This window comes from Juglans regia, chromosome 1 (genome assembly GCF_001411555.2).
Source record: "Juglans regia cultivar Chandler chromosome 1, Walnut 2.0, whole genome shotgun sequence".
NCBI classification, from domain to species: domain Eukaryota; kingdom Viridiplantae; phylum Streptophyta; class Magnoliopsida; order Fagales; family Juglandaceae; genus Juglans; species Juglans regia.
In genome coordinates this window covers 40,875,112-40,900,131 of record NC_049901.1, presented here as the reverse complement: position 1 = coordinate 40,900,131, position 25,020 = coordinate 40,875,112, and the positions used below count along the sequence as shown (strand labels likewise).

Sequence of the window (25,020 nt, the reverse complement as noted above, 5' to 3'; positions counted from 1 at the left end):
CTATTTGAATAGTGAGATGAGATAAGATAGTTTTAAATAAAAAATTAAATAAAATATTATTTTTTAATATTATTATTATTTGAAAATTTAAAAATATTGAATTATTTTTTATTTTTTATGTAAAAATTATAATAATAAAATTATTTTTGTATCTAAACGAAATAGAATATTTAGTATTCACAAATAAGACAAGAAAGGACCCCATCAATGGTCTTCAAAATCACAAAGAAATTATTTGATGTAGTCAAAGTGGGACTCGGTCTCCCTTTGATCTTTGTAAGAAAAGTAATTAATTTTTTAAAATTAAATTTTTTTCAATGTAAAATAAATCTGGCACATTAAATTAAGTCACGTTAATTTTGATAAGATTAAAGCATTTCTATCTATATAAGTAAAAACTGAATTTTACCTGTTTTTTTCTTCTATCTAAAACAATTGATTAATCTTTATGACTTGATGCAACTAACAATAAATGATTAATAGCGTACGTACAAACTTTATTGATTTATAAAAAATAATTACAGTCGTAAGTGTGCAAGCGCTATACAATTATTTTTTTAAAAATAATAAATTTATGCAGAATTCATATAAAAAAATAAAAATAAAATTTTTAATAATAAACTCTATTATTTTTCAAAATAACTGTATATACTCTACAACTATCCGCAGCATTAGCAATAAATATTGAAATTGCATGCTAATCCATCACGTTGGCCAATAAGTTTAGTATAGGAAGGTTCGCACCCACTTCGTGAGATTATATAACGAGTTTTGTTACACAACTTTCATCACACATCACACTACATATTTTTTAAAATTTTTTAAATTTTTAATATTTTTTTTAAATTTTTTTTTGAGTTTATTCTTTTTAAATTATTTCAAAATTTTTATTTATTATTCATATAATAAATATTTAATAAAAAAAATAATAAAAATTAAAAATAATATGGAGTGTGGAAGTTGTGTGAATAGTAGGAGGTTGAGTAGATTTTTTTGTTATAATTACCCCCTTTATTGGAACTGCACGTCTTCTCGCGGCCGTCAAAGTTGACCATTCCAGCTTTTAGATAATACTTTATTGCTATATAATTGAGCTATTGGGAGCTAATTCATAGAAATCATATTTGAGTCAAGAGTGTCGCACATTTAAAAATAAAAAAAAATAAATATAAAATTTATATAAAAATAAAATAATAATTTTTTAATAATAAATCTCACCACACACTTCTTTATAAAAAAAAGTACACGGCGCTCCACAACTCTTAACTATATATAACATGACACATATATAATCTCACATGTTGTGTTGAATCATTACTCATATTAATTAACTTCTTCCTCGAATGATGTTATATGAGTAATTAATTGTTTCTCGGACAAAACAACATTATTTCATGAAGAACATGACCTGGCCTGCGTTCTCATTTCTTTATGAAGATACCTCTAACTGCAGCCTGCACTGGTTATATATATATATATATATATATATATATATATATAATAAACGGGAAAGCTTCAATTTTCAGGTTATATTCAAGTATTTCTTTGAAGAAAACCTTATAGTTTCTCCAAATGTGACAAGAACATAATTTCTTCTAGAATTCTTGAATCATTCTGATCTGGTAACCTACCTTTGAATATTTTGTCTTCATTATTGAATAATGTATGCTTCTAATTACCCTTTCTTTCTAGTGCTTATTATTCTGTTAAAATATTACTAGTCTGACTGGCCCTAAAATGAACATGATTTGTCTTACCAAAAAATCCTGTTATATATATATATATATATATATATATATATATATATAAACAAGAGAAATAGTTTTGATGCACATGCAAACTGAGGCCGTAACAGATTTCATTTCTCCTTAAAGAAAAAAAAAAAAAAAAAAGATCATTCCTCTACCCTGTTTTGTATAAAATATAAAACAAATTGTGACAATCTCTTAATTTTCTTGTTCATTTTCCTTTTTTCAACCCAAAAATAAATTGAATCCCATGTTCTCTCCCTAATGTTTTTCCCAAGGAAAATAGAAAAATTATTAGATACTCTTAACGTTATGTGAGACTACTTAATAATGAGTGATGCTAGGCTGCCGCCCAGCAGTGACTACTGGGCATGCCGCCTAGGCAAAACTTTTTCTTATTTTTTTTTCATTTTTCCTTTCTACATTTTTTTAACATCTTTAAATATTTTTAAAAAATAAAAAAAATCAACACACTAATAAATTAATAATCAATTCCTTAATCAGTAAGTAAAAAAATTAAAAAAAATTAAATACATGAACGGTCAAAATGAGGAAAGAAAATAAGAGGATATACTAACATTATTCCTTAATAATTACTCCCACAAATGATGTGATATCAACAAATCATGAGAATTATGGGGCTTGAGATGTTTGGTTCGAAGCTATCATCTTCACTAATTTCTCAATTTGGCAGGGTAGAAAACATTGTTTCAAAAGCAAATTTGAATTGATTCTAAACTTACTTACATTCTGCAAATTTGGATTAGGCTTATCAGAATTGGCATTTTTATGCAGTGAGTGGGGAATTTGAATGATCTGTGCTTAGGCTGGACCTGGTCCCCAACCCCAAGGTCTGCAACATGGTATGAATTGGGCTCAAAGTGAAGTGAACCCAACTCAAGGCATCCATCCTGGAAAAAAAACTGTGAAATGATTGAGAAAAACTCTGTGAGAAGTGCTTTTTTATTTTTGTGCATTTTATTTTTGTCAAGAAAACACTTGAGTAATTCTATTCTTTGTGGAATTCACTATTAAAAAATTAATTTTTTTTCATGTGAATCTCGTGTTTTATTCATTTTTTTCAAAGCGATTACGTAACGATTACACAATTTACAAGATATGCCCGTCCTAGAACTAGAAGGCATTAAACCTAAGAAAGCAGATTGAGATATTGATAAATATATTAAACATGAGAACAACTGTTTACAAGGCAAAAAAGCCAATAACATTTGCCGAGATATAGAATAATCAGCAGTTGCTAGTAAATAATGAAGACAAGAATCAATGGCACAGAGTTCATCCTCTGAAGTGTGCAATGAAATGGTTACCAAGCCTTTCGAATGTCTCACTCGTTTTCATTCATTAACTTGATAACAAAAGCAATGTCATTGCAGAGATTGCTGATGCAAAGAAATGGGGCCAAAACCAACCTCGCGCTCGAATGCCCTGTACCAGTGCAGAGGAGGAACAAAATAACGAATCCAGTAGCAAGAAAATGCATTAGAGAGAGTAGAAAATGTAAATGGATTATAGATGGTGAAAATGCTCCCTTTTTAACTCTCTGAGCTGACTATACATGAAATTCCATTGTAACATTTTAAGCCAAAGGGGGAATAAACAGTGTAGCGGGTAGATTTTCTTGAATGAGAGTTCTTCACATTGGTTTGGTTCAATCAACTTCTCAACCATATGTATGTGTCAAATTAGGGTAGACGGTTTGCGCATTAACCAAGGTCAAGCTAACATGAGCCATTCATCCACCCCTTTAGAAAGGATTTGGATTCTCAAAACCTTGAGAAATTAGTCTGCAGGGTAGTGTGTAAGAATACGGTGTTCACATACAAGTTAAAGATTGTAGCAGAAATGACATCTCCAAACAAACTGTTTTCCTATTGAGAGAGTGGATTTCTCAGTGTAGCATAATAGCTTATCATATTTTGTAAAAAGGGAAGAGAAGTGCCATGTCTACAAAGAGAATTACAAAAATCTACTTTAAAAGCTGATATGGCAGATATGATATAAAAAGCTATAAAACTTAATGTACTGCAACAAGACACGTCAGTTTGTAAAACAGATTTTGTAATTCTATAGACTAAGAATTTCTCAAAAGGGAAATATAGGACGCACTGCATCCAAGTGACTTCAAGTCAGACTCAAAGCAGTTATGTGATCGTGTGTATGGTCAGTTTCCTTGTCCATATGTTGAACAGGTAAGACTTTGAAAATGGAGAAGAAAGTCACTATTTGCCTCAGCTTCTTCAACCCACCCAAGTGATGGTCAAGAAAAGCCTGTGTGTGCTCTTACAAGCACAATATTTCTGAGATTATTTTTCTATCCAAATTTCAAAGGCTAAAAAATAGATCAATTGCAAAGGCAAAACCAAGAAGAGTAAAATAAAAAGCATTTTTCATTGAAGTAAATGATTCTCCTCAACTAGTGTTTCTCATAACTCAACCTAAAATCGAAGCTATATGTTGGTTCATCCAGAAGAAAAGTGATGGAGCAGGTCAGAGTAAATATCCTTCAGCAGTCTTCTAAGCAAAACTTATAGGGTAGTTATGGTAAGGGAAGACAGTTGTTGCAGAATTCTTCTATCTCAAATCACCCTTGGACAAATTGGACAATGCTTCTAGAATGATTAACACGTCTTTAATAAAAGCCAGATATGTGTACTACAGATTAAATGGTCTACGTTCTGTGAGTCTTTTTTTTTTTTTTTTTTTAAGATTAAGTTTAGTTCCATCCTGAGTATACAGATGCTTATGTTGTCTAAGATGTAAATTCAAATTCATTTTGTATGCTGCTTATACATTCTTTTGGCCCCAATAAATTTCTTCATTTGGATATCACCCTCCAATGAATTTAGAAGAAATAAAAACCAAGTCCAGCAAGATATTAGCATTTCAATATGAAGTGACAGAAAGGAATAAATCGAGACTTGATTTTTTCTTTCGCAATTAATTTTTCTATTTTAAGAGACTGGTTTTCCATAACATTTTCTCCGATAAATTGCCATGTTTTGAAAGAGGGATAAAAAAAAAAAAAAGACTATGGACTCAGCAAACCAGAATCCAGAATCCAGATTCCTGAGATCTTAGCATTCAAACAATTGCCTATAAAAAAATTATCCAAACAAAGCCTGTTTCATCAGGTATTAAGGAACCTCATACCTTAAAAAACAAACGCGATGTATCTGCAGTTGAAGATTCAAGTCCATGAAACCCAATATCATATGAAATGCTCCCATCAGCCTTAAACAGTCCATAATTTCTCTCAGAAGCTGGCCCAAACTTCAAATCTTCATTAAATATTGCAAAAACATATCCTTTCACTACTCTTTTTGGCCTAAGAGGAGTTCCTTTCTTCTTTGCAAGCCTTTTCCGCAGGTTATAATTATATGTCCTTGCATTATTTACTGTGGCTGCAGCTTCGTGGTCATCCCCACGTGAAGCCCATCCAGTCTCTGTAACTATGACTTCCATGTTTTTAAATCCAGCATCTTCTAGCGCTGCATATGCTGCATCAATCTGTGCATCAAGCATGTTATCATAATGCAGTTTGGTTTTCGGATCATAAATCCCCTGGGTTGATTGAAAAAGAGCGTAATTAATATCAATGTTCTCTGGATCACTCATATAGGCCAGGAATGGATAGGCATTTAAACAAAAAGGAGAACCAATTTTTGAGAATAACTCCAGGAGCTGCTTCATATATTGTACAACATTATCTTTGAATATACAAGAAGAGGGAGGATAGGAATTAGCAAAAACAGCCTGGGAATGTGCCGTGGTAATCTGAATCACATCATCCAAATGCAGCTTATGTATTGCACTGTAAATATTTTTCACTGCACCCACAAGAGCTTCACACGACTCATCATCAAGCACTCCTAAAACTTCATTGCCCACAGCAATGCCACGAATCTTTGTCTCAGGAAGGAACGACTGTACATTCTCTTTAATCCAACTCATTGCATTATCCTCATTGGTACTCATATTTTTCAGTAATCCATTTGGAAGTCCAACCACTAATTCAAGCCCAGTACCACTGAATGCCTTTAAAACACTCTGATCAGCATCGTAAATTCTTATATTTTTTATTTTTGCTGCTCTGAGAAGAGTAGCAACTTTATCAGGTGGAGGAATGTTATCTGCAATTCTTCCATAATTTATTCCATAGGTTCCAGTGAATCCTTGCACTGTCAGAGAGGCTAGGAAAAAAAATCAAACAAACAAATGAAAAACAGAATAAGCTTCAATACGTCTGTCATATTGTTCAAAAATAGATGAAAACCAACTTAGCCGCCAGATATTACATCTAAAATCTTTGAAAATATGGCCAAAAGAAATTAGGCTTCCCCTTTTTCTTTTTATGGTAATGGGTGCAGAAGCTTATGCTTTCACTACATGTCATACAGTTTCTACCGTAGCATACATTCATGAAACGTGAAATAAAAAACCTTGATCAGTATTTCAGATCAGACGTGACTTTTTCTTCTTCGAAATATTATAGAGACTAAGGAGACATCGACGAGCATGTATGCATGACATAATACATCAACTTTGATAGAAATTTTGCATTGACACGACATGTGAAAGAATAGAGAATTACAGCGAGCATCTTCACTAATTCTCCAAAAGTCATCGAGAGAGAATACTCTAAATCAATAAACAGGAGAAAAATCTAATTGTAAGCGATTATGCACATTAATACGCGCACCCATTCAATATGATTGGTCATAAAATATATTTTATTGAAAATAATGCTAATTTGAATTTAAAGTATGAAGGCAATAACATTAGTAAGCAGATTGGTATGCAAACTTGCTTGTATATAGCAAAACTCATAAACAGGTAATATATGATTCAAAAAGCACATAATAAAAGAGCTTAATTATGCTAATAAAGACAACAAGATGTACCATGATCGAAGAAATCCTTCAATGGCAAAAAAAAAATCCTTGGCAATCCTGCCTTTCAAGTTTCAAGGTAAGTCAATCTCTCTCACTAAAAATATTACTCCACCGACACTGATTGATGTGTGGCCCGGTGGGCCTGACTTTAAAGCCTCGTATGCTTTCACAAACCAAAAAAAAACCATCTTATCTTATCTAATCGTTATAATTTTTCTAAACTACTACGGCAAGATACAATAATCAATTCAATTTTTTTAAATATTAAAACATTAATAATATAAAAAATTATAATATAACAATATGTTTTTCCAACTTTTAACTCTCATATCATAAACAAATGCTACTAACTAGGCTCGTGTAAACAAACGAATCTTAATATATAATTAGGATGAGAACGAGGCTTAATATATAATTGGGATGAAAACATATAGGATGAATAGTAGAAGTCTCTGCTACTAACAATCATGGCGGATAGCAACAAAAACTCTAGAGTATAACTGATAAATCGATTCAACAACTAAATCCTAAGAAAATTAGAAAGACAAGAACTTACCAAATCGGAAGAAGAACAAGAACACGGTAAGAAACTGGACAAATACCCACAACCTTTTCATCTTCTGGGAGAAGAAATCATCAACAAAAGATTCAGTTTTAGATAAAATTCTTCAAGTGGGATGGTGGGATGGGCCAAGGAAAGAGCAGAATCTCCAATGGGTAGGCTTTCAATGAAGTGCTTCTTCTTCCTCGGGCATGCCATAAGACAAAGATTCCCTCTCTCTCAATAAATGACACCCTTTCCTCTCCAAATCCCACTTGGATTCTCTCTTAGAGAAAACTCCCTCTTATCTCTCTGTATTCAAGGGATTGAAGAAGAAGAAAGAACAAAAAAAAAGTACAGGTCTTTGGGCGCTCGTTCTCCATGGCTCGGAAAGAGGGAGACGGGAGTCGAAACAATGAAGCCGGGTGATTTTATGGTGTCGCTTATAGGTCAGCGTCAGCACGTAACTCGACTAGTTGGGAGTCTGACCGTAGTCTGTAGTAGATACAGAGGTTTCCACGTTGCATCCTAATTATGGTGAACCTTTTTATTTTTTCAAGAGTAATGATTAAATATAAAGTTTTGTTATAAATCTCACTATTTACGTTATAAATTTTATATTTATAATTTTTTATAAAATATATGAATATATTTTATATCTTATAAAATATAGAATAATAAATAATAACTGATAAAAAAAATCTTACTTTAAATATAACATGAATTAAACCTTGCAATTATTTTAAGATTACGTTTGGATGTTGAAGTGAGTTGAGTTGAGTTGAGTTGAGATAATAAAATATTGTTAGAATATTATTTTTTAATATTATTATTATTTTAAAATTTTAAAAAGTTGAATTGTTTATTATATTTTATGTTGAGATTTGAAAAAATTGTAATGATGAGTTGAGATAAGTTTAGAGATGTTTAGTAACCAAACGAAGCCTTAATTCTAACCATTTTCACAATGAATTACAATGATCTGGTAGCACCTTCCAACCTTGCAGCATTGTAATGTGCCTGGCAGCCATAGCTTTCACAATATGAGAGGTGGAATTAGCATGCGGGAATCAAATTTAAAAACTTAAGATCTAAATTAAATAGAAAACTCAAGATTTCTTATTTTTATTGAATATATGGTCCAATTTAGCACCAAATCTTCAAGCTATTTTCACTTTTTGAGCTTTGGAAATTCCCAATCGGCGAGCATCTGACACGTAAACCACAAAAAAAAGGCAAAAAGAAAAATACACGTTAACATACTACTTTTAAAAAGTTGAAGGATTGAATGTAACGAGTTCATACGGCTGAGTGGAGAACTTATTTTCTTTTACTTAATGACTCGAGAATCAATTCCATGATTTTTTTTTTTTTTTGGTCTGTAAATAATAAGAAAGAACAAATAATAGGAAGAAAACAGATGTTGGATTAAGATTTTTTACAATTTTTATAATTAAATATTTTTTACGATTCGAAGAGATACACATAATTTGTAGACTTCACATCATTAAATATTATTCGTGTACAACATGAACTATAACATTAAATACATTGCGATTTACATAATATGTCTTTAATTCTATAAATTATAGAAAGTTTATATTAGTGCATAAAAGACTACAAAATCCTGATTTATTGTTGTTCTGAGGCTTGTTGGGTTAATTATCTAGAGTAATAAGAAAACAAACAAAACAAAAAAGTATTTCAAGCGCTTATTATTAGTAATATTCTCATAAATTTGCATATTAAAACATTTTTATGCATAATTTTGTTATATATCAGTCACTATTCACATTCACACCTCACATTTGATAATTTTTTTTCATAGAGTGTGGGATATAAGATAGTAAATAGTAACTGCTGAGAAGAATTATTTTTTTATGCAATAGTAACATTATAAGAAATCAGACTTTTTCCAGCGATTATAAAATCGATGCAAAAATAATCGACGCTAAAAGGAGTTTTTTGCATCGATTTCAAACTTGTTGCAGGCATTTAAAATGCGCACGTTGAGTTTTCATTATATTGGGTTTTGTGGCGATTTAATGTTTTGCTTTCACGAAGATTATGTGCGTCGCAAAATTAAAAAAAAAAAAATTCTCAACGCTATGATTTTCGTCGGGATTTCAGCATGGAGGCGCCAAAAGTGACAAAATCCCTTTAATTTCCCCGCAGCTTATTTCCCCCATGTTTGCCCACTTCGACGAGCACCCTTCTGCACTTCGACCTAGCAACCATTAGACTCCATTTTCAAACCATGCAAGCTCCACCCTTCCCAGTCTTCTCTTACAATGTTAACTCCTCCATCGTGAGCTTTTTGCTATTTGCTGGGTTAAAATAAAAGTAAACAAACAAATGCAACGAATGTATAGCAATTTAAAAATCGTTGAGAATAGTTATCTGCAACGAATTTCAAACGTCGGGAAAAACATATTTGCTTGTAGTGTGGGAAGAAAATATTTTCCTCCCTCTTATGATAATACAGTACGAGGGCTAATGCTTGAGAGAACAATAAAAGAAGCAATGATATTAAAAATGATTTTACTACTCATCATTCTTACACATTATATTTTTTTTATTCTTATTAAACTAATTGAATTCTTCTATTCATCATCTATATATCACATATTTAGTAAGAGAAAAAAAAAATATAATGTGTAATGTGTAAGATAATGAATAAAATTTTTCTACTGAAAACTTAGGATGGAGGAGTCTTATTAAGTATTGACCGACACTACTTTCATCTCCTCAAGTATTGTTTCATACTCTTTTTTTTTTTTTTTTTGTGGTAATCTTTTCAGAAAGAAACCAAAAGCTTTTCATTAAACAGGCTTAATATAATTTATTTCATAAAAGAATCCCAATGACTAGAGTCGATTGGTGTTGATTCAACACCATAAGAAAAATAGCTCTTGTGATTATTTGTTTGCAGCGAAAAGATTATTTATGACTAAAACAGACTTATTTTAACTGTATATAATCATTTCACTAAAATTAACTAACTACAAATAAATAATTTTCTTGTAATGCAAGTAAGTTTACCCACAAAAATATTAGGGTACTACTGCATTAAGATTCAAACGGAAATTAAAGAGAAAAGCTGCAGAATTAGAGTTTGCTTAATTATTAAGCTGAATAATTAATAAAAGCTGTAGCTTTTTGACATACTGTCATGATCGACCCACGTAGAGGGGAATCTCTCTCTTTTTTTTTTGAATCCACAGCATTGCTCTCTTTTTGTGTTAATGTGGCTTTTATCAATCCTTATGGTGTTCCCATTTACTTTTCCATAAGTTGGGAAGCCTATTCCCTGTCGTCATTGCTTTCACTAAGCAACCCACTCAACTTTTTTCTTTTTCTTTTTCTTTTTAAGAAAAAATTCTTATTTGTAAACCATATATATGTAGAATACATATTTAATAGTATTAATATAATAAGATTTGATTTATTTAAAAATTTAAAAATTTAATCTCTTACAAACTATATTATATCGTATCAACAATTTAAAGAATGTGCTTCCCATATCAGAAAATAAGTTGAATTAATATTTTTCTTTTTGTTATTTTTTTAAATAAGAAATTATATTTACAGTCATAGAATATGTAAATAATGTACTTTTTTTTTAAAAATAATTATATTTAAATATAAAATTTAAGTAAAAAATTAATTTTTAATAATAAACTTCACTATCTTTATATAATTCATAATTATATGTTACGTTAATAAATAAGCAACTCACCTTTTACTTTGGGTCCGAGCCCGAGCAGAAGCAGCCCGCTCTCCTTTTTATTTGTGATTATGCATTTAAATATATTTATAGGCCAAAAACTTATAATGTAATAATCGAAAGAGAACTGTTATACACATAAATAGATTATACAATATAAATTTATAAATTAATATAGTTTCATGTGATCCGTTAGATCTATTTTACAATAAAAATAACTTTATAATCTGACGTACCACATCAAATCACATCAGTTTGTAGATTTACTGTTGTGTAATTTTTTTGTGTCTGAAGTATTTCCCTAATCGAAATTGATCCGTACCGGTACCACTACACTAACTGCTATTTTTCGAGGGCTACAGTTGTGTTCTAGTACGGAAATTGCAAACATTCAAGTTGAATCAGATTGCTTGTTAGTAGTGGAGGCTTTGCACCGTCATACAATGAAAGATTCTCTGCTTAGACTGTTATATTTAGAAATTAAGTTACTTTACACGCATTTTATTGAATGTAATTTTGTCTATACACATAGAGAAAAAAATTAGGATAGTTTGTTGTTTAGCTCGTTATGCGATAAATATAGATAATAACACTATGTAGTAGGATTGTATTTCAGATTTTTTTTCTCAAATTTTTTGACTTGATAAATGTCTGTAATCTTCTTTTATTAGTGAAAGTTATAATTCTTATATATATATAAAAAAAAAGTCCATACTCATATAACCGTTTTATAATTATTTTATAATTAAGTAATTATAACATCTCGATGTCCTGTTAAAAAGTAATTCCAATTTTACATAGCTCATTTATTTAAACAGAGTAATAAAATAAAAAAAATTATATGAAAATCTTACATTATACACTTCTACCTAATTAATATGTGATTTTTTATTTCTTTTTTCTTCTATCTTAATGCTTAAATATGTGTATAAAAATAAAAAGATAAAAATGACAAATTACATATTTGTTAGAGCATTGACAATGATTTAACTATTGTCAAGTTCAAAATTTGACTAAAATTTGATGTTTGACTAAAGTCAAAATCATTGGAGAGGTTAATTTCCATTGACCCATCTATCCAAAAGTTAAAATAATAATATAATATTAGATATTTTAATAATAATTTTTTTAATTTTATATTTTGCAAATACACTCTATAAATTAATTAATAAATTAATTTTTTTACTTAAAATTATTATTTTTCAACTATTTTTTTTCTCAACTTAATTATCCAATAGTAGTCAATGAGAATATAATTAGAGTAAAATATTATTTTGAAGATAAATAGTGGCTGACCACATTTAGAAAAATTGATGAATTTATTGTAACTCAAAAGAAAAGTTTTAGAGTTTTAATTACTCTAATATAAACCACTTTTGAGCTACTTAGCCAAAATTTGGCTAGACATTGACATTTGGCTAAGCCAAGTGCTCTAAGATGGAAGTGTGTGGAGGTAAGGCTTTCTTATAATATTTTTTATAAAATAATCATAGGGTAATTATAAATTTATCATTTTTCTTAAAAAATTCGTTACATTGTTGTTTCTTTTTCATTCTTTTCTACTATCATTCTTTTTCCTTATCCTTCTCTATTACCTTCTTCTTTTTTGTAGTTTTTCTCTTTTGGAAACTAATTATTTGTAGCCTTTTGTTCACTATTATCACACGTGCCCAATGATCGACTTTCCAATCCTCAGGTCTATCTCACTGTATCTTCAATGATGCCATGAGAGATAGACGCTCTGTCTTACCGCCAGTTACTTTTTCAACTTTTTTTTTCTTAATTTTTCTATTCAATTTTTTTAATATATTTAAATATTTTTAAAAAATAAAAAAATACATCAATATACTTAAAATTATTTTTTTAATCATTAAGTAAAAAAAATCAAGCGGTACATTTGAGCGGCAAAATAACTTTTCTCATAGATATATATTAGAGCGGTGCTACTTTTCTGTTCAGAGTGTACTGTTCATCTTACCGTTAGTTTAATTTTTTTTTTATTTTTTAAAAATTTTTGGATTCATATTTTTTTATCATTTTAAAATTTTTTAAAAAAATATATAAAAAATATCAATACATTAATAATCATTTCCTTAATTATTAAATAAAAAATTAAAAAATTAAAAATTAAAATATATGAGGTATCAAAATAAGAGAACAAATAAAGTAGACAAAATAGCATTTTTCTATATATTAAGAGAAATGCTAAACCCACATATGGTGATCACCGATGGTGGCCAATTTTTTTTTTTCACTTAATTGTTAAGTAAATATTTTATAATGAATTTTTAATTTTTTAAAATTTTTAATAAATTTAAAGAATATTTTAAAAAAAGAAGAAGATAAAAACACAATTGCCTATTCGTGGATGTTTCGGTGCCCTCCCTATATATGGGAGTAGCACCACCCATATATTAAATCTTATAAGAGTAATGCTACATGTAGTTATAGTACGTAAGCAAAGCGTAATTATTTTAAAAAAGAGTGAAGTTTATTAAAAAATTAATTAATTTTTTTATATAAATCTAATATTTACTCATTTTTTTTCAAATAAATTGCGTGACGTTTGAGCACTAATATCATTTCTCTATTTTATATATCTAGTTCACACTCACTTGAAACCCTCACGTTTGAAGAACTTAAAAAAGACGTTGATCTCGAAAAATATGCCTATCGATATTGGAATCGACCTATTTTTTGTGCTCTGTATGGGAAGAAAATGCACATGAGTATCTTGGATAATGGATTGAATGCGGCAAATCTTGTATCATATGCACGTTTATGATGATGATGGTGTTACTTCTCTACCATTGAGATGCTACTAATCCTTTTGTAGATGACATTTATGTCCTCAAGAAATGACTAGATCAGATAACAGAATCCAGCAACCTTATCCTCAAAACATCCAAACTGCAAATACCTCAGATTTTTTTTCCCACCAAAAGTACCAGAAAACAGGGTAAAAGAAAAGCAAGAAATATGGCAACACCCTTTCTCTCAACTGCAAACACCTTTCATCCTTCTCCTCTATCCTCTTCAGCATCTTCTTCCTCTTCTTTATCAACATCCCCATCATTATTTCACCCTTCCACCCAGAATGCAAAGAGAAAATTAGCTATATGCAAGGCAGTCAATGAATCAGCACCACTCTCTCTGAATCTTACCAAAAGAAGCCTTTCTATCTGCTTCATCACCAGCTTTGGCCTCTTGTTTTCTGGTAAAGGCTGCCCCAGTGCAAATGCAGCAATTCTGGAGGCTGAAGACGATGAGGAGCTCTTGGAAAAGGTCAAGAGGGACAGAAAGAAGAGGCTTGAGAAACAAGGAGTCATTAGCTCATCCAACAAAGAAACAGGTTCTTTACATTTTTCAACATTTAAGAAAGCTCATAAACTGCATAATTCCACTTTACTTACTATGTTACTGCATCGAGATTCTAGTTAAACTTCATGTTTCTATTTTTTCCGGGCACTTTTGAAAATTTGATTTACTACCCACTTACTAGAATGCAGGGAATTTTATACTGGGATGATATAATTGATTAAAATAGAAGCCTAGCAATATGTGGCTCTATATTCCCACTTAATTCAGCTAGAAGGATGACAACAGCCTAGTTTTTATCGATTCAGATCTCCATTTTTGTTCCAGATTTCCTTTAAATCCATAACCAATCAGAAATTTAAGTGCAAATATTGGTTCAATGTGTTTGGACATTCCCACTGTAGAATAGAAAGTACTATGATTCAAAGATGTTAAAAATAGGTCGAAGCTGTGTGTGCTGCTTTGTATTGCGCTCTCATTATTAAAGTATAAAGTCATTTCTTTGTAAATAGGACTAGAATATTCCAGAAATAGTCTATTAGCTGTATTAGCTTTATCCTTCTGTTTCAGTTGTAACAGAATTGATTCCCTTTGTATGTGTATAAATAAACAACACCTCTAATACGAATATATGATGGAATTCATGAAAACCTCATCTGCTAACATGGTATCAGAGCTGCTCGACTAGCAGTCTCTCGATCCATGGCTACACCTCTCACTCCCTCCATTCCTCAGCCTTCCTCATCTCTCATTTCTTCCCTTTCTCATGTGGTTTATTTCAAACTTACCACCGAAAATTACTTACTATGGAAAGTGCAAATATCAGCTTACCTTAGAGGACAAGATCTCTATGGATATGTTGATGGCACCTTTCCTTGTCCAGGGAAATTTCTTCCCTCTGCTCCGAATGAAATTCTTAAAATAAGCCCTGATTTTACATCTTGGACAAGAACAGACCAACTGGTTCTCAGTGTTCTGTTCTCATCCCTTTCGGACTCAGTAATTAGTCATGTTCTATCTGCTACTACCTCACGATCTCTCTGGCTGTCCATTAACTCTATGTTTACTTCACACTCTCAGGCTAAGGAATTTCAACTTAGATTCCAATTAACAAACCTGTCTCGTGGAGATCAAAACATCACAGAATATTTTGGAAAAGTCAGGTCTCTTGCCGATAACCTAGCTTCCATAGGTAATCCATTACCAGATAAAGAATTAGTTACCTATCTTCTTACAGGCTTAGGTTCCTTCTATGAACCCTTTGTGACCTCAATCACTACACGGTCTGACCCAGTTTCTTCTCAAGAATTATACCAAATGCTTCTCATCCATGAGAACAGGCTTGCACATTCATCCTCTTCCAAACAAACGTTTGAGCTTTCTGCAAATTACACCACCCATTCATCCTCAGGAGGTCGAAATCAGAAGGGTGGTAGATCTCCTTTTTGTGGGAGACAAGGTCGTGGTAGAGGAAATTATTTGAACCGGGGTCGATATTCCTCTAATTTCTCTGGGAACCAACAACAAACATCTGGTGGTGGTCCTCGTCTCACTTGCCAAGTTTGCCAAAACTCTGGTCACGTAGCCCTTCAATGCCACCATAGGTTCGACCACTCCTACCAAACTGAGGCCTCTCTACAGCTGACACCACTTGGTATCCTGACTCGGCAGCTACTCACCACATCACAAACAACTTGTCCCATCTCAATCTATCCAGCGAGCAGTACACTGGTAATGAGGGCATTCATGTGGGTGATGGATCGTGTCTACCAATACAGCACATCGGTGACTCAAATTTTCTCTCTAACTCATCTTCTTTTCTTTTGCATAAACTGCTTCATGTTCCACATATTACTAAGAATCTCGTTTCTGTCCTTCAATTTTGTAAAGATAATGGCTTTTTCTTTGAGTTTCATGCCAATCATTTCTCTGTGAAGGACAATCGGACGGGGACATCCCTCCTCACCGGTCCAACTCGTAACGGGCTCTACGTCTTCCTTTCAATAAACTCGTCTCCTGTGTCGGTTCATTTTGGTGAGAAAGCTTCTCTCTCACAATGGCACAAGCGTCTTGGTCATCCTTCATTGGATCTTGTGTCTCGTGTTCTGCATTCCAGGTGCTTGCCGACTTCCCTTAAAGATGATGAGTTCAAATGTCCTGCATGTCCTCTAGCCAAAGCCCATCAACTGCCTTACTCTTCTAGCTCGGCCCACTACACACGGCCCTTAGAACTAGTCAGTGCGGACCTTTGGGGCCCATCACCTGTATCTTCCAGACATGGCTTCAAATATTATGTCTCTTTTGTAGACCACTTTACTCGTTTCACTTGGATTTTCCCCTTGAAATTAAAATCTGATGTTATCACAGTGTTTTCTCAATTTTTACCTTTCATTGAGCGTCTATTCAATTCTAAATTACTTGTGCTTCAAACTGATGGAGGTGGTGAATTTACACCACTAACATCTTTTTGCAAACAACTTGGAATTACACATCGCTTCTCTTGCCCACATGCCCACCAGCAAAATGGACTTGTTGAACGCAAACATCGACATGTTGTCGAAACTGGGCTTGCCCTTCTAGCCCATTCTTCTCTCCCAACAAATTTTTGGGTTGAAGCTTTTGAAACCGCTGTTCATTTAATTAACATGCTTCCCTCAAAATTTCTTCATAATAAATCACCATATTTTTTGGTCCACAAAAAGGAACTTGATTGTACCTTCTTGAAAGTGTTTGGTTGTGAGTGTTGGCCTAACTTACGGCCCTACAACAAACATAAACTTCTGTTTCGGTCTAAATCCTGTATTTTCGTGGGCTACAGTAACAATCATAAAGGTTATAAGTGTCTGGATCTGACATCTCAAAGACTATATATCCAGGGATGTTACTTTTAATGAGGAGTCTTTTCCCCTCTCTAGGCCAAAGCCCACCTCTCACAATCCATCTGACCCACCTTTGTCCACCACCCACATCTCTCTTCCCTTATTTCAAACCTCTCTCTTAGGCCCAGGCCCTAGTTCAGGCCCACAGCAATCACTCCCTTCTGAGTCTCTTCCTGTTTCCTCTACTCCCAATTTTAATTCCCAAATATTGCCCAATCCTCCGATTTCATCTTCCCCAATCTCTTCGTCTTCTCCAAATCCTCTGCCAACTCCGAACCCTAACTCTGGCACTTCGCCTTCTAACTCTCAGTCCATCTCTACACTCTCTTCCAGACCCTCAACATTACTTCATCCTCCTCGCTCTCCTGTCATTACTCGTAGCCAAACCAACAACTCACGACCACGAATGCTCACGGATGGCATGATCCTTTACCCACAACGACACTGTCTTCTTACCATTGTTGCTGTTCCGGATGATCCTTCCAATTTCTCAATGGCAAGTAAGTTCCCTGCATGGCAAGAAGCCATGGCTGAAGAGTATCATGCCCTAATCCGAAATCATACGTGGAGTTTGGTATCTCCTCAACCCTCCTTTAATGTTTTAGGTTGTAGATGGGTTTTTAAAACCAAATTTCATTCTGATGGCTCTTTTGAAAGAAGAAAGGCCCGATTAGTAGCTAAAGGCTACCATCAACAATCTGGCCTTGATTTTCATAATACTTTCAGTCTTGTTGTGAAATCCACTACAATTCGTTTGGTTATTTCCCTTGCTATTACAAATGGCTGGCCTCTATGCCAGTTAGATATTCAGAATGCCTTTTTGCACGGTGACTTATCTGATACCGTGTACATGCAACAACCTCAAGGGTTTGTTGACTCGAAATTTTCACACTATGTTTGCAAATTACACAAGGCCATTTATGGTCTAAAACAGGCTCCCAGAGCCTGGTTTGCTCAACTTAGTTCTTGGTTGATTGGATATGGGTTCTCTGATTCTCAAACAGATCTGTCATTATTTGTTCTAAATAATAGTGACTTAAAGATGTTCGTGCTCATTTATGTGGATGATATTGTTGTTACTTCATCAAAAACAAGTGCTATTGATTCACTGATTTATGATTTGTTTACTACTTTCCCTGTTAAAGATCTTGGCCGATTATCTTTTTTTCTTGGACTTGAAGTGGACTATTCTGGCAATGGTCTTTTTTTATCTCAATGGAAATACATTAAAGAGTTACTAGTCCGAAGCAATATGCTTCATTCAAAACCCATTACCTCACCAATGACAGCTTCCATCAAACTTTCTCAATATGATTCTCCTGAGTTTGAGGACAGTACTTTGTTTTGGAGTATTGTAGGAGGGTTGCAATACTTATCCCTCACAAGACCTGACATAGCCTTTGCTGTGAACAAGGTATGTCAGTTTATGCACTGCCCAAAAGTTTCTCACTGGACTGCTGTAAAAAGAATACTACGGTATCTTAAAGCCACGATCAACCATGGATTATTTTTTAAGTCACGATCTAATATTTTTCTGCAAGCCTACACGGATGCAGATTGGGCAGGCTGCCCAGAAGACAGCGCTCAACAGGAGGATTTGCTATTTTTCTGGGCAATCACATTATTTCTTGGAGCTCCAAAAAGCAAAAGACTGTGGCTCAATTAAGTACAGAAGCTGAATACAAGTCGCTCTCATCTACTGCAGCTGAATTGATATGGCTGCAAACAATGCTCAAAGAATTGGGAATTCCATTATCTAAACCTCATCTGCTTTGGTGTGATAACATAGGCGCCACGTATCTGTCTGCAAATCCAGTTTATCACTCACGGACAAAGCACATGGACATTGACTATCATTTTGTAAGGGATAGGGTTGCTGCTCAAGCACTACAAGTTTCCTTCTGCAGTTCCAAAGAACAACTTGCTGATGTGTTTACTAAACCTTTGGTTTCTGATAAGTTTATTTCTTTTCGTTTGAGTCTAAATGTTGTTGACACCCCACTTGACTCGAGGGGGCGTATTAAAGTATAAAGTCATTTCTCTGTAAATAGGACTAGAATATTCCAGAAATATTCTATTAGCTGTATTAGCTTTATCCTTCTGTTTCTGTTGTAACAGAATTGATTCCCTTTGTATGTGTATAAATACACAACACCTCTAATACGAATATATGATGGAATTCATGAAAACCTCATCTGCTAACACTCATCACCCTAGTTAGAGTAATTCAGCATAGAACTAAGTTGTGACACTCGTTAGTTTCCTTCTAAACTACAGAAAACTCAAGAACTGGAGAGTATTTTTTTCTACATCCTGACTTATGATTATAATGTGTACTAATCTTAATCTTAATGTTCATGTTGGGTTTCTATTGTTTCCTGCACAAACTAGACCAACTGAGCTCAATTATGTTATGGATAGCCCCACCCCCCGGCTGCAATGAATCTTCCATGACATGTTCCAATTTCTAACAAGTACTCACCTTGAAAATGATGGTTTCTTTTTGCAGGATATCTGCAGGATCTGGTGTACAGGCTGAGTAAAGTTGGTCAAGCCATTGACAATAACGATCTATCTACAGCTAGTTCAGTTCTTGGGGGAAGTACCAATACAGACTGGGTTAAGAATGCCAATATAGCCTTCACCAAGGTCACCCCTGCACCATAACGTTATCACTTGCAAACTACATATGTTACTTCCCCCCAAAAGCCCCATTTATGAAAATCACAAACCCTGTGGACCTTTTATTTGTACTTTTTCAGCTTTATAATCAAAAGATCACTTCTTCCTTTACTTTTAAAATTGCAACTGCCGTGACAAAGATGTGATTTTCAGAGTGAGAGTCTTTTGTGAAGGACGGCATGATCTCTACTTCCATTGGTACATATGCTAAACTACTGATTTTGTTTATTTTTTGTTCCTTCTCTTCTATACAGCTGAGTTCTAGTCCTGAAGAGAAGACTGAAGTGGATACGTTCAATTCCTCATTGGCTTCATTGATCTCATCAGGTGGATTACTGACTATGGCTGAATGTGCATTGCATTCCCACATACATGATCTACTGCTGTCATCCAGCAGACATGGAAACATCAGTCTCAGAATGTTTTTTTATAGACCACATTATAGTAATAAATCTTTAGGACTCGCATAACTTACCTATGTTTTTACTTTGCAGTTACTCGTAATGATGTTGAGTCCTCCAAACTTGCTTTTGTGTTGTCAGCAAGCGCATTTCAGAAATGGACAGCATTAACCGGGCTTACTGCACAGCTTAAGGGGCTTTGAACAGAAACCACAGTTTTTTTTTCTTTTATTTTTTTTTGAGTTGGCTTTCTTCGGTTAATCCTCCAACCTCTTGTTCATGTCATCCAGTAGCAAGCTATCTTCATTGTTTCAGTCAGCCATTACAAGTCCCGATCAACTGGCTATGAGTCGTAATGCTCAGTTTGATTGAGCTTCGATTTTGAGTATCAACATTTCTCACCATGCATTGCAAATTTTGCCGTCACCATTCTTTAGAAATTGGATTAATTGAATGGAAGTTTGTTGTTTCTGCTTAACACCTACTCCACAAGTCTGCATTTACGGAGGACACTTAAACTTGCTACTAACAAGCAGTTGAGAGTGTTACATTTCTGCAGATTGTGTACTCTGTCTAATTGATCTTGGCCCATTTATTATGACCTCCATTGCTGACCGGTATTCCAGTATACAGAAAAGAGCACATAAGTAACTTTGAAACAACAGATAAAGAAGCACTACATGGTTTAGTTTCTCCTGCATGCTCCCAACGAGATCCCCTAAATCTTCAAGAGAGGAATTGCAGCGCACTGTTTAAACTAATGTGTTTCAAGGTAACGGTCCCGAGATTAAAAATCCCGATAAATAGCCATCTATGCTTGCTTGGGTTTGCCTTTTAAGGCTTGTCTTGCCCCAGAACCTGCAACATTCATAAGCCAAATCACCTAAAAAGCTCGAAGATTCCCAGCCATCAAGGTTAAACTAATATGTTTCAAAGGTTCCAGGATCTCCATTATTACAGGACTGAATAACAATATCACATTACAAATATCTTTACCCCACAACGTTACAAAGGTCACTGCAAGCTACACGTTTCTCAGTACAAGAGAACATTATAGGCCTAATCTTGGATCGTATAGACGGATGTTCTACTAACAGTCAGATTGTTAACATTAACAATATCAATAACATTAAACTATGGTCATCTTCCCACAGATCTAATTGGATGACAAGCCAGCATCCGGTTAACCTACTTTATACTCATGGCTTGTCACGAACCTCATTGCCATGGTTGCCATTTTCAATAACTTCTTCAACCCTACTGCGCTTTTCAAGAACATTTGCATTGAGCTCATCATTGTTATCTTTCACTGCATTCTCCTTGATTTCTCCATCAGATCCAAGAGCACTTTTGTCATCTTTCTTTTTCCCCTCTCCTTCCACTTCATCTTTTCTCTCATCCGCAGTAGCGTCAGTTTTGCCTTGTTCCCGAGACCCATAATCTTTCTCTGCCTCAACCTGTGGTTGCTGTGCCTTCTCTAGATTGTTTGTACTCTCCAACTTAGCATTTTCATTTTGAGTAACCTCAGCTTCTTTCCCACCAAGTGTCCCTTTTAAAATTTCCAGGCCTGCTTCTGCAGTATCTTCCACTTTATTGTTATGTTGATTTTGCTTAGGGAGATCCTTTTCCACCTCTGCACCTGCATGATCCTTAATTTTATCAGCCACTTGCACGTGTTCTTCTTTTGTCTCCTCAGCTCCTTCTGGCACAGCTTCTTTCTCTTTGTCATCCTTCTTTGGAGCTGATGATTTTCTACTCCGTTTCTTCCGAGGCCCACTTTCTAGCGGGAGAGATGCCTTGGCCTTCTCACTAATCCTTGATGATCTCCTTGGGGTCTCACCAGTGCCCCAATCAAATTCCGAAACTGCTGGACCACCAGGGTGTGCTTTCAGATACTGTTCTAACTGTCTTTGCCTAACGATCTCCTCTCCTGTTGGTGATGTGAATACGATCTCATTTTTCTTTGGGGTTCCACCTTGCTTGGGAAAAAACTGCAAATGACCACAGATCATTGTATGCTACTCTCACTTAATTGACCAACACAAAAAAATAACAATCCATTGGATACATATGCGCTACAGAAAAATTAAAAATGGAAAATGGCACAGAAACAAACAGTAGATCAGAAAAACATGCAGAATTAAAGATTTAAGGTTCAAAGACTGTAAATTAGAATACTTTCAGCAGCAATTGCTAAACTGGTGCTGCTTGAAGATTAAATCCAAGAATAATCTCCCACAAAGTGAAGCTTAAATGTATTCTATTTTGGTCATCAACCAGCAAATCAATCCTCCTACATCCACATTATATTCTACTTTTTTAACTGTCAATCACCCAAATCACTCCTAAGATAGCGCACAATGTGGATGATAGTTTGTTTACTTTTTTAAATAAGGAACGTTCAGGTGGTATTACTATCTCTATGAAAATGTCCATGGAAAAGGCATACCCTTCGCGATAAAATCTATCTTTGAGTTGTTCAAATAAGTAAAAGACCTTCTGATTAGAAGCATAAATGTCATCTTATATGAATTGACATCCTCAATGCATCTACCACTAAAAATGGACCTCAGACCTAGAATTCAAGGTCAAAGAACTATATTATGTGCTTTTCTGGGTAAGTAATGAGATTACATTCTACATATATATATATATATATCAGCAATATATATGAGCTCATGCCAACCATGGATATGCGAATTTTATTTAAGAGCACTAAATATGTTTATTCAAGTGCAATAGTATTAAAATTCCTATTTGAAACAACAGCAAGACATGGACCAAGACTCTTCGCTCATAAATACCTTCATCAATTAGCTAGTACAGCTTTGGTTCTCCACCAATTGCAACCTTTATCAATTTGCTATGATGGCATATCAGTATATTACTATATCGGATTAGCATGAAGCATGGGAATGAATTATCAAGCTGTCATAGCTTCTAATTTCTTGTCAATTGAGGAAAAGGGGGTAGAGGAGTATATAGATCCAAAAAGGATTAGAAAACTTTTATGTCCCTGGTTAAAAGGATCAAAGAATCTGCTCTTTACCTAAAGCGACCAGTATATATACCTGCAAAGGTCTACCTTTATTTTTTAATGTAATTTAGTTAATTCGCCACCCGTGTATGGGGTTAAGAAATGCCAATTGATCAAAAGATCATTGAAATCTACACATATATCAACTTTTAAGCTAAAATTCTATATATCCTTATACGGAATCATCACTCTCAGGGTTAGACAAACAAAAAATCTTTGAATTCACTATTGAGTCAAACGAAGCATGAGCGTAAAGGGTCATGCATGTAAAAATTCTTGAACAGGGAGAGAAAGGAAGGTGAGAAGGAGGCAGGGGAATAAAGTGAACGACGACATTACAAATGAAAGAACAACACAAAACAGGAAATTTCACAAAATTCAAAGCATAGATACTCCCAAAAGATTTAGAATAAACTACGAAAGAAGATATTTACTCATATTTCACCACAAATTACCGGAACACCCACAAACCTGGCTCGCTAGCGTACTATCGCAACAGCATCAAATTCCACCGCAAAAGCACACAAAGATTCAAAATAAGCCAAACCCACATCAAAATTTCCCATATAAACGTTAGTTGAAGCGCATTTGGAACGGAAAACTCAAGAAATGAAGACCCCAGAATTTCATACACAAAGCAGAATAGAGCAAAACAAAGCCCATAGAAAGAGGAGAAGTACCTTCTTCTTCCAACCAGCAGGAGCAGGGAGTTCAACCGAAACAACTTCCTCTCTTACACCCTCCTCCACTGAGCTCGCCATTTTCACCTACCAAATTCATACAAATATTTCTAATAAACGTAAGTACACAAATTAAAAAAAGAAAAAAGAAAAAGAAAAGAAACTTAAAAACAAGGAAGAAAAAGTACAAAGAGCAGGCCTTACTTTCACTCTGTGTGTGGTTTATCTCTGGTTGTATGAGGAGGAGAAGGAACAAAATTATATGAGAAAGAGCTAAATAAGCAAAGCAGAGGGGTCAGACAGGACGTGTGCATCCGAGATATCTTCATCTGAAGCTAAGCCTGGGACGCTCCCTCCGGAGCCTTTTGTTTTTGTCTTTCGTCCCTGTGTTGGGCACTTGGGAACGTGACGGTGCGTTTCCGGTGTGACACCTGTCCTGGTCCCAGTGCGGGAACGGTTTGGATAATGCTGGTTAAATTCATAAATTGGGTCAACAAATAATTATTAAATTATTTATACAATATCATATATCATCTTTTCCTCATGAAATAATATAATAATATTCCTTATCCCAAAGCTTTTTAAACACGTCTGTATTTGGGATAAATGTTTTAGGGAATTTCGTCCTATGCACAAAATCATCTCATTTTATTTTATTTTATTATTATAAAATTTTTTAAATTTTTATATAAAATATAATAAATAATTTAATTTTTAAAATTTTAAAATAAAAATTATATTAAAAAATTATATTCTAATAATATTTTATTTAATTTTTAATAAAACGTTTCAATCTTATCTCATCTAAACTACATAATCAAACGAGACTCCTAATAATATTTTAATTTTATAATATTTTTTATTTAAATTTTTCACTCTCTTTTTTTAAAATTTTATAAAATATTAATTTAAATTATTTCATTATTATTTATAAATTATTTTATTATTATTCATAAAATTCCCATCCCTTCCTCCCTTTAAACTTATACTTAATTAAGAGAAAGTATATATTGGATTTGTCAGCGTGGCTTATTTTTTTTTTTTTATTAATGTAAAACGCATGGGAAAATCTTCTCCCTTAATCTGGTCCCCCC

At 33.6% G+C, this 25,020-nt stretch overlaps 3 protein-coding genes across 3 annotated transcripts; 1 reads left to right on the top strand and 2 right to left on the bottom strand.

The window, feature by feature from the left end:
- Positions 1-2,911: 2,911 nt before the first annotated feature.
- LOC108995621 (glucan endo-1,3-beta-glucosidase 14-like) lies at positions 2,912-7,631 on the bottom strand. The gene is made up of 3 exons (XM_018971212.1): positions 7,218-7,631; positions 4,920-5,959; positions 2,912-3,194 (listed from the first exon to the last, which is right to left on the bottom strand). Exons 1-3 carry the CDS (start codon positions 7,276-7,278, stop codon positions 3,111-3,113), a joined length of 1,185 nt encoding a protein of 394 aa, XP_018826757.1. The 5' UTR covers positions 7,279-7,631; the 3' UTR covers positions 2,912-3,110.
- A 6,192-nt stretch (positions 7,632-13,823) lies between these two features.
- On the top strand, positions 13,824-20,689 carry LOC108995591 (thylakoid lumenal 16.5 kDa protein, chloroplastic-like). Its single transcript, XM_035689106.1, has 4 exons — positions 13,824-14,281; positions 19,636-19,775; positions 20,063-20,135; positions 20,303-20,689. Exons 1-4 carry the CDS (start codon positions 13,909-13,911, stop codon positions 20,410-20,412), a joined length of 696 nt encoding a protein of 231 aa, XP_035544999.1. The 5' UTR covers positions 13,824-13,908; the 3' UTR covers positions 20,413-20,689.
- A 419-nt stretch (positions 20,690-21,108) lies between these two features.
- On the bottom strand, positions 21,109-24,278 carry LOC108995623 (methyl-CpG-binding domain-containing protein 11-like). Its single transcript, XM_018971214.2, has 3 exons — positions 24,131-24,278; positions 23,927-24,013; positions 21,109-22,200 (listed from the first exon to the last, which is right to left on the bottom strand). Exons 2-3 carry the CDS (start codon positions 24,005-24,007, stop codon positions 21,409-21,411), a joined length of 873 nt encoding a protein of 290 aa, XP_018826759.1. The 5' UTR covers positions 24,008-24,013; positions 24,131-24,278; the 3' UTR covers positions 21,109-21,408.
- Between the last annotated feature and the right edge of the window lie 742 nt (positions 24,279-25,020).

Bases quoted from the DNA above. Each gene is read 5' to 3' on its own strand.
- LOC108995621 (XM_018971212.1), bottom strand. From the start codon at position 7,278: ATGAAAAGGTTGTGGGTATTTGTCCAGTTTCTTACCGTGTTCTTGTTC. The intron at 5,960-7,217 runs GTAAGTTCTTGT...TTTTTTTCCTAG, and splicing joins CTTGTTCTTCTTCCGATTTG to CCTCTCTGACAGTGCAAGGA. The intron at 3,195-4,919 runs GTATGAGGTTCC...GCACTGGTACAG, and splicing joins CATCGCGTTTGTTTTTTAAG to GGCATTCGAGCGCGAGGTTG.
- LOC108995591 (XM_035689106.1), top strand. From the start codon at position 13,909: ATGGCAACACCCTTTCTCTCAACTGCAAACACCTTTCATCCTTCTCCT. The intron at 14,282-19,635 runs GTTCTTTACATT...TTCTTTTTGCAG, and splicing joins CTCATCCAACAAAGAAACAG to GATATCTGCAGGATCTGGTG. The intron at 20,136-20,302 runs GTGGATTACTGA...TTTACTTTGCAG, and splicing joins GGCTTCATTGATCTCATCAG to TTACTCGTAATGATGTTGAG.
- LOC108995623 (XM_018971214.2), bottom strand. From the start codon at position 24,007: ATGGCGAGCTCAGTGGAGGAGGGTGTAAGAGAGGAAGTTGTTTCGGTT. The intron at 22,201-23,926 runs GTACTTCTCCTC...GGTCATTTGCAG, and splicing joins CTGCTGGTTGGAAGAAGAAG to TTTTTTCCCAAGCAAGGTGG.